At 31.3% G+C, this 17,092-nt stretch overlaps 1 protein-coding gene across 1 annotated transcript; it reads right to left on the bottom strand.

Moving 5' to 3' along the window:
- Positions 1-15,240: 15,240 nt before the first annotated feature.
- On the bottom strand, positions 15,241-16,017 carry LOC117909290 (exopolygalacturonase-like). Its single transcript, XM_034823254.1, has 2 exons — positions 15,892-16,017; positions 15,241-15,790 (listed from the first exon to the last, which is right to left on the bottom strand). The coding sequence occupies exons 1-2, from the start codon at positions 16,015-16,017 to the stop codon at positions 15,521-15,523; spliced, it is 396 nt and encodes a 131-aa protein (XP_034679145.1). The 3' UTR covers positions 15,241-15,520.
- Between the last annotated feature and the right edge of the window lie 1,075 nt (positions 16,018-17,092).

The following is a 17,092-nucleotide window of genomic DNA, read 5'->3' as shown; positions in this document are numbered from 1 at the left end:
AAGTGTGGCCTACCGGATGACTTAGATATGTAGAAGACTTGGAATAGAGAAAGCAATTAGTATTGGTCTTGGCATTCATATTGCCAGGAACAAAAGTCTAGCATTCTCCATAAAAAGTGTGGCCCATTGGATGAGGCCTACGTATCCCAAGGGGCAAAAGTTTAGTCTTCTCCATAAAAGGTGTGGCCCATCGGATGACTTAGATATGGAAAAGACTTGGAATAAAGAAAGCAATTAATCTTAGTCTTGGCCTATATATCGCAAGGGGCAAAAGTCCAATTTTCTCCACAAAAAGTATTATTGCCCATTGGATGACTTAGATATGCAAAGATAGTAGTTTGCATTAAGCGAAGTTTCAGTCATCATTCCCATAGTGCTTTATTATGATGTTTAGGGTTAGTTACTTTAGCTGTTAGGAGGCTTTCTCAAATTTCCATCAATTGGATTAGTTTTGAAAGTAATCACATGACTTTAATTTTTTTTTTCTCTATTTTTTTAGAATAAAATTTCTCTCCATTCAAGTCCATAGAATTACTCAATGATTACCTATAATTTTATGTATTGTAAGTTCTTATGAAGACTCCTAGTTTTTCGATCAAGCATCTTGATTCAAATTAATGACAAAAACTTACATTTGAGAAAGTTTAATCAATCCAAATGTTAATTTGTGTTTGTATGAACATGATCTAACCCACCAAAGAGGAGAGTATTCCATTAGTATTATCATCGTATTATGTTTTCATTGATGTTAAACAATATCTAGGCTCATTCAATTTTTAATTTTTCATATTCGTTGTTTGGGTGAAGCTTTGTATTCATTGTTAAATGATTTCAACCATTAAAAAAATGATAACAAGTATACTGAAAATGGAATTAAAAAATAGCACATTTACAAAACTAGTCGTGAGGCATATAATTTTAATGAATTAGGTGTCATTTAAATACATCTTCTATTTTTAAAAATAGTAACTCGAACTTCATAGAAACTTACTTTACAAAGGTAATAATTTTTTAAAGCTACTTAAAAAAATAATGCTAGTTTGAATACATATTGAATGTCAATAAGATTTAATGAAAAATAAAAATAAAAATATTGTTTTTGATATCTTAATAAGGGTTTGATCTAATTTTTTTTTTAAATAATAATATTAAAGCTTATATTAACAAAGTGAAAAAAGAAACTTTTTACAAAATACATATAAAAAAATTCAAATGTGCGTTCTCAAAGGATGGCATCCAACTTGTTTGTTTAGTAGATTAGGTAATAATTATCATTGTTATTCAATTGAATTTTATACTTGAGAATTATATTTTAAAAATACTTTTATTAAAAATAAAGATAATTTTTTTTATATTGTTAAATTCTTGACTTTTAAACCCACTTTTCTTCCAATTCCTCGCTATAGATAAATATGTTCATAGTTTTAATAGGTGAATTCTTGTATTTAAAGAAAAAAAAATGAAATTCTTAAATATCCACAAACAAAGATTAAGGCACTAGCAACAAATTGTCAAATTCTTAGATAACCCAGTCCAGTCCAATCCAGTTGAATAGTTGGTGCTTTGCCCCAAGCCCATTATTGGGTTGGGCCTAAGTTGAAATAGAAAAGATATATTACACGTGGCCTACTTACAGTGACTCTTCGTACTTTGCTCCTCTATTCTCACCATCCCAAATTATAATACCACCAAATAAATAATTAACATTTTAATAGTTACTCGAAAAGAATATTGTTAATGCTTTTTACATAACCCCAAGATAAATATGAAAATAAAACTAAAAAATTGAAAACATTAGGATATATGGATTACATGAAATCACATTTATGAACAAAATTTTTCTTAAGTACTAAGTCATCCATCTAAATATTTTTATTATAGTGTCCAAGGAAATAACTTCTCCACAAAAAGTATAGCTCACTAGATGATTTGGTTTGCATTGAATGAGGTTTAAGTCTTCATACCCTTAGTACTAAGAAATAATTATTATGTTTAGGGTTTGTTACTTTGGCTATTGGGAGGCTTTCTCAAATTTCTACCAATTGGATTAGTTATAAAAGCAATTTCATGTCTCGAAATTTTTCTTTTTTGTCTTCTATCATTTTTAAAATAAAATTTCTTTTTTATTTAAGTCCATATAATTACTTAATAATTACCTATAAAATTTCGTAGGATTCCTAATTTTCCAGTAAGGTGTTTTGATTCAAATTAATGATGAAAACTTATATTTCAAAAAGTTTAATCCAAATGTTAAATTGTATTTGTATGAACATAAAAGACCATTCTATTGTGTTTTCATCAATTTTAGGCGACATTTAGACTTATTCAATTTATAATTTTTCATATTCATTGTTTGGATGAAGCTTTGTTGAATGTGTCATTGTTAAATGATTCTAATTATAAAAATATATGATAAGAAGTATATTGAAAGTGGAATTAAAAAATAGTGCATTTACAAAACTAGTTGAGAGGCATACAATTTTAATGTGTCATTGGTAAGTATATCTTCTATTTTTAAAAATAGAAAAATTAGAAACTCTTGTATTTTGTAGGCTTACTAAACACTTATTATATAAAAAAAAGGTAATAATTTTTAAAGTTATTTAAATATGAGTATTAATAAGTAGTGAGTGTTGATCAGATTTAATGAATAATAAAAATAAAAATATTGTTTTCAATATCTTAATAAGGGTTTTATTTTTTATTTTTTTAAAAAAAGAAAATTTAAATAACATTGAAGCTTAAATTAACAAAGTGAAATATATATATATATATATATATATATATTATCAAATGCGTATACAAAATTCAAACATATATTTTCATAGGATGAATTTTATATTTGAGAATTATATTTTAAAAATACTTTCATTTAAAATAAAGATATTTTTTTGATATTGTTATAATTTTTAAGGAAATAAACCTTTCTTGACTTTTAAAACCCACTTTTAGTAGTTAAAAAGCTCTTCAAATCCCTTGTTATAGGTAAGTATGTTTTTAATTCGTGAATTACTTAGGATTTAAAGAAAAATGAAATTCGTACATATCCGCAAACAAAGATGATGGCAATAGCAACAAATCCTTAGATAACAAAGCCCAATCCATTCAGTTGAGTAGTTAGGGCTTTGCCCCAAGCCCATTATTTTGGTTGGGCCTAAGTTGAAGAGAAAAGCATATCATATGTAACCTACTCTGTACTTCACTCTTCTAATCACACCAAATTATAATACCCCCAAATAAATAATTAACAATTTAATAATCATTCACATGAAATATTGTTAATGATTTTTATATAAACCCCAAGATGAGTATGAAAATAAAACTAAAACACTGGTGATAATATTTATAATGTATTTTTTTTTCTATCTTTGAACTAACCTTGTTTTTTTGTTTTTTGTTTTAATATAATTAAAGAAATAAACCTTTTTATTGTAATATTTTTTTATTACCTATTTTTAGAATATTGTATTTTTTTTAATATGCCTCAATAAAGGAAAAAATAATTATTTATTGGATTTTACTATAATTTATTTTAAAAAAATACCCTTTTAATATTTCTAAATTTTTGCTTCCAGAATCATTCTTGAAGAAATCCACAAAAATTTTGTAATGTATTTCCAAATGTTCGTAACTTTGCTTCATAGGTTATTATGTTATTAGGAAGATTGTTATTATTTTCCTTTATATGATATTAACTTGTTAGAAGATTGTTATTATTTTACTTTATTTGGAATCAAGGGAACTAAATGAAGCGATGGAAGTAATAGAAAAGGCTCTTAAGTAATACAATGCAAATTATGCCGACAAATGACAATAACTGATATCTAATTGAGAAGACAAGGTGTGGACCCCGCATTTTGCTTCATGCGCTTCCACTAGATGGCGAGCTTGCTTTTTATTTGAAAATGATTTATTGATTAAGAAGAAGACTTGGAGTCGCCACTTATTTTTGTTTTATTTTTAAAGGGTAAACAAAATAAGAAAGAAAAACCCCAAGTGTGACTCCTTACTTGGAAAATGTGGTATATGAAAAAACCGAGTCGAGTCCGGGGATTAGGTTACTTATTGGGAAGGTACGGTAAAAACTGTAGCACCCCTCTAAGTCCCTAAAATGGGTCTTTACTAATAAGATGAAGCAAATATAACAATTGATCGATTAAACATGGATATCGAACAATAATCAAATGTATGAAAGCAAGACACACATGATAACAAATAAATCAATAAACACAATTGGGCATAGGGCGTACCTTAGTTACAAGCTAAGCGCTATCATAAGAGACAAGGTTAGTGCACAAACACAGAATAATCGCATGCATGTCATAGAGTGAAGAAAACCAATCGAGCATAACAATCAATCAATCAATGAGAAAATCATATATGTTGGGCCCCGCCAAAACCCGATTTATTTTAGCATGAATTAATATCTTAAATTTCATTATTTGGAACTATGAAATTTGTTCAGGTTTATAAAAAGAATAAAAATAAAAAATCAGGAATTTATTAAAAATCAAGGAGAATTTGTGAAACAAGCTTGCCAGAAAGAAATGTGGCAGCCAATTTTATTAGTAAAATCAAGGAAAGAAAACGGAAGTAAAAAATAAGAGAAATAAATAAAAATAAAATAATAATAATAATAATAATAATAATAATAAATAAATAAATAGTTAAATAATAATAATAATAATAAACAAATGTGAAAGTTAGGACTTTGGAAAATTGGAAATTAAATTTAGAAATTGAAATTTTGAAGGATTGTTTAGATATGGAATTTATAAATAAATAAATAAATAGAATAATAATAATAATAAAAATAAATAAATAAATAAATAGTTAAATAATAATAATAATAATAATAATAAACAAATGTGAAAGTTAGAACTTTGGAAAATTGGAAATTAAATTTAGAAATTGAAATTTTGAAGGATTGTTTAGAGATGGAATTTTATAAATAAATAAATAAATAGAATAATAATAATAATGATTAAATAAATAAATATGAAAATTGGAATTTTGGAATTTGGAAATCAGAATTGTGAAGAATTATTTAAAGATGGAGTTTTAAAAATAAATAAATAAATAAAATAATAATAACGAAACATAATAATGATTAATTAAATAAATGTGAAAATTGGAATTCTGGAAATTGGAAATTAAATTTGGGAATCAGAATTTCAAAGAATTATTTCAAGATAGAATTTTAAAATAAATAAATAAATAAAATGATAATGAAAAAAATAATGACAATTAAATAAATAAATGTGAAAGATGAAATTCTGGAAATTGATAATTAAATTTGGAAATCGGGATTTTGAAGAGTTATTTAAATATAGAATTTTAAAAATAAATAAATAAAATAATAGCAAAAATAATAGTAATTAAATAAATAAATGTGAAAATTGGAATATATATATATATAATGAATTTTGAAAGGTTATTTTAGGATAGAATTTTTATAAAAATTACATTTTTATCATAAAAAAATGAAGACTTGAGAGGGTCAAATACTTGGCCCATTAGGGTCTACACCAAACGAACAATGACTCAGGGCAATAAAAATCAACATGCCAAGTAGAGCCCAATCATACAAAGCCCAACCTGAAAATAAGCTAACCAAGCCTGGACTCAATACATAGAGTTCAAAGCCCACATGGGGCAATTTAGGCCCAAAAATAAACTTAACCCACTACCTTGAGGGTCCACCAACAAAAGCCCAATGCTCAAAAATACCAACTGTGAGGATAAAAGACAACCTAACCTCACTTTTAAAACCTTTAGGATGCAGTCCAACGGGTGGCAAGCTGACGGAGAGGGATGATGGCTGTACGTGGACGATGGGGGCGTGGGAATGGAGATGCGGGATGGGTATGTGGTGCATAAGGGTTGGAATGTGGCCATGCATGGCCATGCAAGGGTGGGGGAAATGAGTTTGATGGGTATTTAGAAAATAGGTACGTGGTGTAGAGAGAGGATGGTGGTGATGGGAATGTAGGGATCGAAGGTGGAATGAAGTGGAAGTGGCCATGTGCATGAAAATGAAGGTAGAAGTTATGAGTGGTGAGGTAAATGGGTGAGTGGGGTATGTGAATGAACGATGATATGCATGGGGGATATGGAGGATGGAAACGGAAATGGTGGTGGGTTTGATGAAGCATGAAGGTAGGATGGGAAGGTGATGAGATAGTGGGCATGATGGGTAAGAGATGTGAGAGAAACGGGTATGAGGGCCTAATAAAAAAAATGATGATATGGATATGGAGGTAAGTGGGACGGGTATAGAGATGGGTATAAGGATGTAGAGAGAGATGAGGGTGGTGATGATTTGGGTTTGCATGAGAGTTTAGAGAGAGATGGGTATGTGCATGGGAAATGAGAATGAGTTTGCATGGGAATGAGAGTGGGTTTGCATGGATGAGAGTTTAGAGAGATAAATGGGTATAAGGGGTATGTGCATGGGAAATGAGAATGGGTTTGCATGGGAATCAGAATGGGTTTGCATGGAATGGGAGTGGGTTTGCATGGATGAGAGTTTAGAGAGAGAAATGGGTATGAGGGGTATGTGCATGGGAAATGAGAATGGGTTTGCATGGAATGGGTATTTGAAGATTGGGAGTATGGCATGGACGTGGGTGTGATGAAGGTGGCCGTGTGCATGAGGATATGGAGAAAGAAAGGGTTTTAGTGGTGTGGTTAGATGGGTATATGCATAGGGGGTATGAGATACGGGTATGGAGGTTAACATGGCCATGCATGGCCATGCAAAGGTTAAGGGAATGAGTTTGAAGGGCATTTGAAGAAAAATGGGTATGTGGTGTGGTGTAGAGTGAGAAAAGGTGGTGATGGGTGTGTGAAAGGTTTAGATGGGTATATATATGGGGGGTATGAGATGTGAGTGTGAAGATGGGTAGGCTTGATGGATGGGTTTAGTGGGTTTAGAAAGAATGGAAAAAGTGAAGAGAGAAGTGGAATGGAGGATGGAGGTTAGTGAAAAATGGGTTCAATGGCAATGGGAAGATGTCACCACCAGCTGAAGCTCCAACCACCACCATGGGCAAGCTGCTGATGCTCACCACGCATCCATGCATGGAGCCTCATGGGAGGTGTCCCCCACCCCTAACCAGGAATCGCCACGTGGCTCCTTGAGAGCCCTTCACCTGCAAAGAAATATATCCTGTATAGAAAATGAAAACGAGCCCCAAATGGGGGTCTACACAAGGACTTTGTTATTGCAACCTCTCTCCTCTACCATTCATTCAACTTAAACAGATATTGGTGATTACATATCCATCAACCATCCATGACTTGTCAAGTTTGACAACATTAATTAACTTGGAAATAATGAATAATGCTCAAGTAAGACTAAACATTATTCTTTTAGTATTTGACATGATTTTTAATTAACTCCAATTCAATAATTGGTTAAGCCAAGTATTTTTACAATCGACAATTAATCATCACAAGAATGATTTTAAATAGCATTAACAAGTGGTTAGAATAAAGACAAGAAAATAAACAAACAATGGAGAGAATATTGCATTCAAGCATGCATGTCTAGCCTATTTGCATGAGGAGTATTAAAGAAAGCATTTCCCTTGTTTGACTTCAAAACAATAAAGTGGAAGCAAGAAATAGGAAGAGATGTTGACATCATGAACCTTAAATATTTGGTGGAAGACACACTTGAATTAAAAAAAGTAAGTTCTCTCCACTTCAGACATCCGATCCATTACCTATCAATACAAAAAGAGCATCATGCTAACAAAATATCGACTTTGGGAAATTATTGATATCTAATTTAAAAAGATACTAATAACAATGTTAGATCATGTCAAAATGACCACTTTTGTTGACTTCTACATAAAATGAAAAACTTAAGCATTTTCCTTACAAATAGTAATGGAGTTAGGAAGTTTAGAGCATGGTTTAGAAACTTTATTTTATGGGGTAAGAAGGAATAAATTGGCTCACTAAACTTAATGATAAAGGTTGATTTTCTTACCTAAGATGAACTTAGGCCCCAATATCACTTTTCTAGAGTTGAAGATTATAAACAAACACAAATCACAAGTGTATTGAATATCATTGAAGCTTGGCAAACAAATCAGATTCATAAGGCATGAAACTTAAGGAATATTCAACTGAACTCCACAATTAAACTGCCAAATTAACCAAGAAAACAATTACACCCTGACCATAGAAAACTTTTATTATGGATAACATGGTGGTCTTTGTTGAGAAAGAACCAACCTTGAACTAGGGACTGTTACTACAGAAACTAAACCAGAAAAACAACCAGTTTGCAAGAACTTCTCTTAGGAATAAAATCAAACAGCTTGTACACAATCAACCAAGATCAAGAACACAAGAGAATTATCGTGGTTCGATCAACTTGATCTACATCCACACTGATTTCCTGAAGCCTTTATTAAACTGTACCAACTAGAATTTACACAAGAATCAAAACAAATAAATTACAGCTTTTCCCCAAGAACCCTTATCACCTCTGTTTCTTTCTTTCTATATCGAAACAAACCTAGGGTTATGGATTTCAAAGCTCTCTTCTTTTCTTGCTCTCTATTCTATACAGTTGAATGCTCCTTATCCAATTTTCCCAAGTCTACCCTTTATATAACAGTCAAAACCTCTAACTAACTAACAATACTTCCAGTCATTATTTTCTACCCAGGTCAGCAAGCTTTCTATTTGTTAGTTGAGCTTAGTCAACAGCCTTGCCACTTGTCACTTGATAGTTGGCAAACTCTACAAAACTTCACCTTGACAACGTATTAAGTTGACCAATGTCTGAACTACCTTCAGGTCTCAGTACCTTTCCTAATGGGAAGTCTTTAACAGTCTCCCATGTTCACCAAATTCAAACAATGTTTGAACTTAGTCACATTTAGAGACTTAGTCAACATGTCGGATAGATTGTCTTTAGTAGGAATTTTTCCAACTCCAATCTCTCCTGCAGCAATGATATCTCTCACAAAGTGCAGTCTTACACCAATATGTTTGGACCTTTCATGGAAGGATTGATTCTTGGCTAAATGGATTGCACTTTGGTTATCATAATATACAACAACTTTACCTCTGTACATGGCCAATTCTTCTATAATACCCTTCAGCCAAATTGCCTCCTTCACAGCCTCTGTCATTGCCATGTATTCAGCTTCAGTGGTTAAGAGAGCTACCACTGACTGAAGGTTAGCCTTCCAGCTCACTGCTCCTCCAAACATTGTGAATACATATCCAGTAAGAGACTTTCTGGTGTCAATGTTTCCAGCATAATCAGCATCTACATACCCTTGTAACTGAGTTCCCAACTGATTATTACCTCCATAAACCAGCCCCAAGCTTCTAGTACTAGCTAAGTATTAAAAAAGCCACTTTACTGCTTGCCAATGTGGTTTTCCAAGGCAGCTCATGTATCTACTTATCATGCTAACCGCATATGCAAGATCAGGCCGAGAACACACCATAGTGTACATCACACTGCCCACCATGCTAGCATAAGGTATCCTTTCCATAAACCTTTTCTCTTCATGAGTCTCGGGTGCTTGTGTTATGGAAAGTTTAGAATGTTGTCCTAGATGAGTACTCACTATCTTTACATTATTCATCTCAAATCTACTTAGTACCTTTGAGATGTATGACTTTTGAGATAGCCTAAGTACCCTCTTGCTCCTGTTTTTTTCTATCTCCATTCCCAAAATCCTCTTGGCCGAACCAAGATCTTTCATTTCAAATTCAGCCTTAAGCATCTCTTTGACCTGCTCCAAGTGTCTTCTCTCCTTACATGCCACCAACATGTCATCCACATATATTAAAAGATATACCATGTTGTCTTTAGTTAGCTTAAAATATACACATCCATCATGGCTGCTCCAATTGAAACCAATATCTAGCATGTACTTATCAAATCTCTTATACCATTGCCTAGGTGATTGCTTTAGGTCATAAAGAGTTTTCTTGAGTAAACATACCTGACCATCCTTGATTCCTTCCCCAAAGCCTTCGGGTGGTTGCATATAAATCAACTCATCAAGTTCTCCATCCAAGAATGTTGTCTTCACATCCAGTTGATCCAACTCCAAGTTTTCATGAGCTACAAAAGCCAACAACAATCGGATTGAACTGTGTTTGACTATAGGAGAAAATATCTCATTGTAGTCAGCACCCTCCTTTTGTGAAAACCCCTTAGCCACCAGCCTTGCCTTGTACCTTGGAGCCTCATCCCCTAGTGTCCCTTGCTTTCTTTTGAAAACCCACTTGGAGCCTACTAGCTTTCGGTCCTTGGGTTTAGTGACCAATTCCCAAGTCTCATTTTCCCTCAAGGAATCCATATCCTCTTGTATAGCTTTTACCCATTGATCAACCTCATTGTTATTGATGGCTTCTTGGTACGTTTTTGGCTCCATATCCACTATTTCTTTAGCTACACTCAATGCAAATGTTGTCATCTCAGCTTGGCCATACCTCTTAGGAGGTTTGACTTGTCTTTTCTGCCTGTCTCTTGCCAAACTATAGGACTCCAGCCCTTGGGTTGGTTCATCTAGTCTTTCCTGTACTACTTTTTCTTGAACTGTCTCTGATGAAATCTCTATAGACTTTTCAGGTTGGCTGATATGACCCTTCCACATCTTTGGCTGGAATTTGTTTTGGCATATCTTGCTCATTAAAAGTTACATCTCTGCTAATTATACACTTCCCTTTGCCTTGTGTTTCTATCCACAACTTGTAACCATTAACTCCTTTTGGGTACCCTAAGAAAATACACTTTATAGCCTGTGGTTCTAACTTATCTGTTTTGGTGTGTACATAAGCTATGCACCTAAAAACTTTGAGATGTTAATAATCTACAGCTTTCCTAGTCCACTTTTCTTAAGGGGTTTTGAATTGTAATGCTAATGATGGGCTCCTGTTGATCAAATGGACAGTTGTTTCTATAGCCTCAGCCCATAAAACCTTTGACAACCCTTAACTTGACAACATGCATCTCACCCTCTCCAAAATGGTCCTATTCATGCGCTCAGCTAGGCCATTTTATTGAGGTGTATATTTGATAGTTCTATGTGTAGCTATGCCTTCCTTTTGACAAAATGAATTAAAATCATTTGATAGGAATTCAAGCCCATTATCTGTTCTCAACTTCTTCACTTTTCTGCCTACTTGAGGTTCAACCAGAATTTTCCACTCTTTGAACTTTAGGAAGGTCTCACTTTTATTTTTAAGACAATAAATCCACTCTTTCCTAAGAATAAATTGTATGAATGAATTAATATCTTCATGTCCTTGCACTAATATGTTGGTGTTCAAGCTTCCAACTACCCAAAAAGTATTATCAACTCTTTGCTAATGCTATAGCTTCCACATGCCAGCTTAAAAGGACTTGATAAAACTAATATTACTCAATTATCTCCAAACAACAAACACATATGACGGAAAACCATTCAAGATCCATTATGTTGCAGTTTCCAAGAGCATTTCTTCTTTACATATAATTCAAATCCCAAAATATGCTCCTTCACTACAAGAAAAAATAGATATGGTGACATTTATAATGAGTCATTATAAACATAGGGTGTCGCTACAACATAGCGTCACCTTATCCACTGACACCATAGAGGGTACCAATTAGTGACGTATTTGGAAGCGACACCAAAGTAGATAAATGGTGACATATTCAGAAGCGACACCATATATTTTTAGTTATACTTAATTTGATATAGAGTTGCATGAGATATATAAGGTGTCATATTAAATGCATCACCTTTTAGTTATGGTGTCACGTTAAATGCATCACCTTTGAGTTATGGTGTCACATCATTGTAAATGATTATGGAAGATATGGTTGTTTTTTATTAATTAGCCTGTTGATTTTTGTAATGCTTATTAACAAATAAGATCAACTTGTGTATATTTTGTCCATAAATATAATAATCATATCACATTAACTTATATTTTCGTAATGCTTATGGATTAACCTATAATACATTACATCATCCAGTGATATTTGTATATCAAATGTTTACAAAATGATAGTACATCAAACCCACCAAAACTAAAAAAGAAAAGTGAATACATATTAAAATATGATTTAGAAATGTTAAGCATTCCAACATTCATGTATACCTGCATTTCATATACATAAAACCGGTTAATCATAAAATGACACAAGAGTTGCATCCAAAAACCCAAAATTCTCAATACCAAATAAAGTAACATTGATGTCCTATAATGTATGGCATAAGAGTCACATCTAAAAACCCACAATGTTGTTGTTTCTTTCTCCTTTCTTTTTATTCTTCATAATGTCTTCCCAAGGGTGTATACCTGCATTTCACAGTTTAATGAGATTTAGAGTTTTATTGAAAATAAAAATTAATTGATGTTATAAAAAATAAACAAATCTAAGTACTAATGTTTTCTTTTTTCTTTTTCCCATTTTGATATAAAAATAGTTTGTAAAGAATAAGTAATGTTATACAATACCAATGGAAAATTCATATAACAACTAAGGGACTCACCATGCATGATCATGATTTATCAATATGATTCATGATTAGTTATAACACAAAAGAAGTTAATTCTCCTCTAATTTCATCAAATTCTACTTGAGAATATGTTTTTTTTTTATATATCATAAAACTGAAATCAAATGAGAATAACATTAATATCATAATAATTGGAAGTATGAAACTAAATACAATTCATTAAATGAGTAAAACCTTTAATACAATAATTGTAGAATCAGCAATTATCTCTTTAATGAATCTCATAACAAAGCAATCACATTTGAACTCAAATAAAAACAATTCAAGAAAATAAAAAATAAAGCAAAACTAGAAAATCAAAAAATAAATCTAAAATTTTAGAAAATAGTAATCTTCTACTTAAAATATGCACTTTTTAAATTTATTTATTTTTATAATTCATTGTGCTTTTAAAAATCATTTTTAACATTTAATTCTTTTTATATATTTTTTTATTTCTTGGAAGGATTTTTTTAATTTCAATATTTTTTTAATGTTCATTTTGTGAAATAACAATGTCCATTAAATTTCATCTCAATTATATAAAATAAAATTTTAGTAACAAAATATAAAAATGTTTTCAACTACTAATATGAGAGGACATGATATTATAACAAGCTTGAAGATTGTGTATATAAGACAAAAAACCTAATTCATTATTAAAAAATGTTAAGAAAAAAATTAGTATGAGAAAGAATTAAAGAAACTTTCATAAAAATTATTAATTTTTCAGTCATAACTCCAATTAATATTTATTTTTTCTAATTAAAATAATTAATAAAAAATCTGGATATGAAAAATATGTTCAAATAAAAATAATAAAAGATTAAAAACATCAAAGGAAAAGATATTCAATATTTTAAATTTTACTTTTGATATTCTTTAGATCAATAAATTATCAAATATCTTTTTCAGAAAAAAGAAAAATGAAGAAAATAAAGAGTTTTATGGAAGGGATTGGAAAATTTTTTGTAATAAAAGGATTTTATAGAAATTTCCTAACCTTGAAAGGAAAATTTCATCATCAATCTCAAATTACTCCAAAATTTGGTCAATGCATATAAAAACAATAAGAAAAGAAAACAAAAATAAAACAAATTTTTAGAATCCTTTTGAGGGAGATGACAATATTGAGAATAATTTTCTCAAAAATTATTTTCCAAATATTACCAACCAATATCTTCATCACAACATATTATAATATTCTTAGAAAATAAAAAAATTAAAGGAAATTTCATAGAAAATCAAAAGAAAATTATAAAATATCTTTTTTTTTAAAAAAAAAAAAGTTTTATGGAAGGAAAATTTATGTAATAAAAGGATTTTATAGAAATTTTTTAACCTTGAAAGGGAAATTTCATCATCAATCTCAAATTACTTTAAATTTTGGTGAACGCATATAAAAACAATAAGAAAAGAAGGTAAAAATAAAAAACAAAAAACATATTTTAAGAATTAAAAAAAATATGAATAGAACAAGATGAGATATTAACCATAATACCATGTAAAAGAATTAAAAAAAAAATCAAAATATGAGATTTGATCATTTTTATAATTATAAAAATTTTCATTCCTATTTAAATTTTTAAAAACAATTCATTTACATTAATAAATAGAAAATAAAATTAATTTCTCATTGTTAATTCCAACATTCTAAACCAACTCTAACATGATATGGAAACCATTTCATTTTTCCTTTTGTGAGAGATGACAATATTGAGAATAATTTTCTAAAAAATTAATTTTCAAATATCACCGATATATATCCTCATCACAATATACTATAATATTCCTAGAAAACAAACAGAAAATCTCATCAAAAGAAATTTCTTGTAAGATCAAAAGAAAATTTCATACTGTAAAATATTTATCCCTCATTTTGAGTGTGAAAGATATTAAAAAATCATTCATTTATCTTATTTTCATTTGTTTTGGGATTTATGGATTTAACAATGAAACAAAAGATATGGTGGAATGTTAAACCTAATTTTTACTCTCCTGCAACTCAATAAAAAAAACACCATTTACACAATCTACATTACAAATATACCAAATCAATGAATGTAAATCAGTTGTGCTAATAAAGATTTTGGCATTAATAAAAAAAAGAAAAAAAAATGATAAATCTAAGAGATTTTGGGTTACCTGAGAGTCCATGAAGTAGAGAAGAGTAGTTGTGTGTGAACTATGGGTGTGAGAAGAGAGGTAGAAGAAAGTTATGGTTATGAGTTATGGAATGAGATTTTTTTGGATTGTGGGAATGTGGAAACAATAAGTTTTTTTTTTATATTCTATCATTATTCTCAAAGTGGGCCCATTTAGTTATAATATTTTAAAATTTTTATTTTATATGGTGTCACTTTTTTAAAACTGACACTAAACTTAAAATTAATATCATCTATCCTAATTAAAAAAATTTATATGATGTGTCGCCTTTATGAATTTTAAGTCATATGGTGTCATTATTTTAAAAGTGACACCATAAATTATTTTTGTTGTAGTGCTTGAGACAATTACAACTTCAATATTTTCTCAGTTCTTGCCATTTATTATTATTGTCTTTATCATTCTTAGTTTTTCTCGAAGTCGTTAGTACATTAGTTCGATTACCAACCATCAAGCATTTCCAACACACCAAATACCAATCTATAGTTTTTTCTTGGTTGTAGTAATCCAAAGATAAAATTTCAAATAATACACTCCAAAGGAATTTTAATTCACTTGACTGCATTTTCTCATCCAAACTGCATTAACATTAAATAATTTACATTAACATTATTCTTTGGAGCTTCAATTTGTACTATAGCAGCTCACTCCTCCAAACTTGGATGCCTATGTAAAAAAATGACTAAATAGACATTTGTTTTTTCTCATGGGATCAAACTACACATACCTTCCATAATAGCCTAGTATTGTATCATTGTTTGTTCATTGTAGTTTATTCACCAATAAAATAGCAGACGCGTAAGCATGAAGAGGTAGCTATATCATAGAAGCAGTACAATTTTTTCAGACTTTGGAAGAAGATTAAGCATCTTAGGCACAAGTAGTTTATTCACCAGTAGATTTGGCTTAATGTTCTTGCATTGTGACGTGGCAGGACCTTCATTTCCACTGTATTTCAAGTTGATGTCACCAAGCTTGACGTCTTGGCATGGTACTCCCTGGCTGCAAACAAGCTTGACAACAACCTCAGTTGAGGTAGTGCCCCGGATGTTTCTGAAGCTAACATTACTGAGGTTAATGCGTGATGGACTCTGAAAACAATGGAAATTTAAGTTCCAAACCAATAAAAATAAAGGGAAAAAGAGGGAAAATAAGCCATAAAAATGGGAATTTCCATTTCCTTTAGAAGTACCTTTAAGTTGCATTGGTTATGGGGGCAGTACTTTTGATATGTGATTATGGGATTGTCAACATTATTCATGACAATATCTTCGAGATGCATTTCAGAGGCAGTGCCTTGATGAGAGAAGCAGGTCATGTCTTCACTCTCACGCCATTCTGGGTGTTGGTGAAGGTGCAGTTCTTGACACTAATGCCAACCACAGGTTCTTCATTGGGGTACTTTCCTAAACTTCCCACGCAGATGCCATGGCCAAGTCCGTAGGTTACTCTTTGGATATTAACTTGCTCACTGCCATCACCAATTGAGACACAATCATCTCCGGTTTCTATGGTTGAATCGGTGATATGGATCCCTGAGGAATGTCCAATGTGAATTCCATCTGTGTTAAGGCTATCTTCTGGTGCACTAATTGCAACATTGTAGAAAGTCCAATTCCTGCACCCCAAAAGATTAATATGAAACTGTTTGTTGTCTCTTGAAGTTATATCCTTGACCATGTTATTGGTAATGAAGTTGAACCTCAGATTCTGCTATAGATATTTCAAGTTAAAAAAAGAGACACCAAAGCTTATACTGTTAGTGTCCTCATTATGCACACAAACTGAAAGAATTACATAAGATATATATATATATATATACATGAACTTACGATGGGAAGTTGGTTGCAATATGCAGAACTCGGGCATTTTCTGCCCCATACGATTTTTCCTTGGCCATCAAAAACTCCACCACCAGACAATATGAACTGGATGATTTGTTGGAAAGAAATCCAACCAGCTTCAGCCTTGAACCTGCTGGTATCCACCGAGGCCTTCACAGTGCCTTCGACAATGAAATTGATAGGAGTCTTGCAAGGGCCTCCAATGGTTATTTACCCCAGGGCATATCTCCCATTTGGAATCATAACTGTACTTGCCACAGGCAATGCACAAGCATCTCCCCAAGCTTTAAGTAAGGCCTAAGAAAACATTCCATAGCGAACCCATTAAGCAAAAAATCAAGTTTCACGTCTTACAAATATTATAATTGCATTACCCTAACCTGGGTAATATCAGTGTTTCCATCAACCTTGTCACCATATTTGGTAACATCAAAAATGGTATCACCAGACGCTTCTGCAGCAGATGCTAGCAATTGTAGAAGAGACGTTGCTGTGATATTCAATTTTATTGTGTAATTGGAGAAGCTCAAGACCAATAAAACCTTCAGC

The sequence above is a fragment of the Vitis riparia genome, chromosome 19 (genome assembly GCF_004353265.1).
Source record: "Vitis riparia cultivar Riparia Gloire de Montpellier isolate 1030 chromosome 19, EGFV_Vit.rip_1.0, whole genome shotgun sequence".
Classification (NCBI taxonomy): Eukaryota; Viridiplantae; Streptophyta; class Magnoliopsida; order Vitales; family Vitaceae; genus Vitis; species Vitis riparia.
The sequence above is the reverse complement of the archived record's forward strand: the minus strand, read 5'-3'. Positions and strand labels throughout refer to the sequence as shown.

Bases quoted from the DNA above. Each gene is read 5' to 3' on its own strand.
- LOC117909290 (XM_034823254.1), bottom strand. From the start codon at position 16,017: ATGACCTGCTTCTCTCATCAAGGCACTGCCTCTGAAATGCATCTCGAA. The intron at 15,791-15,891 runs GTACTTCTAAAG...CATTGTTTTCAG, and splicing joins ATAACCAATGCAACTTAAAG to AGTCCATCACGCATTAACCT.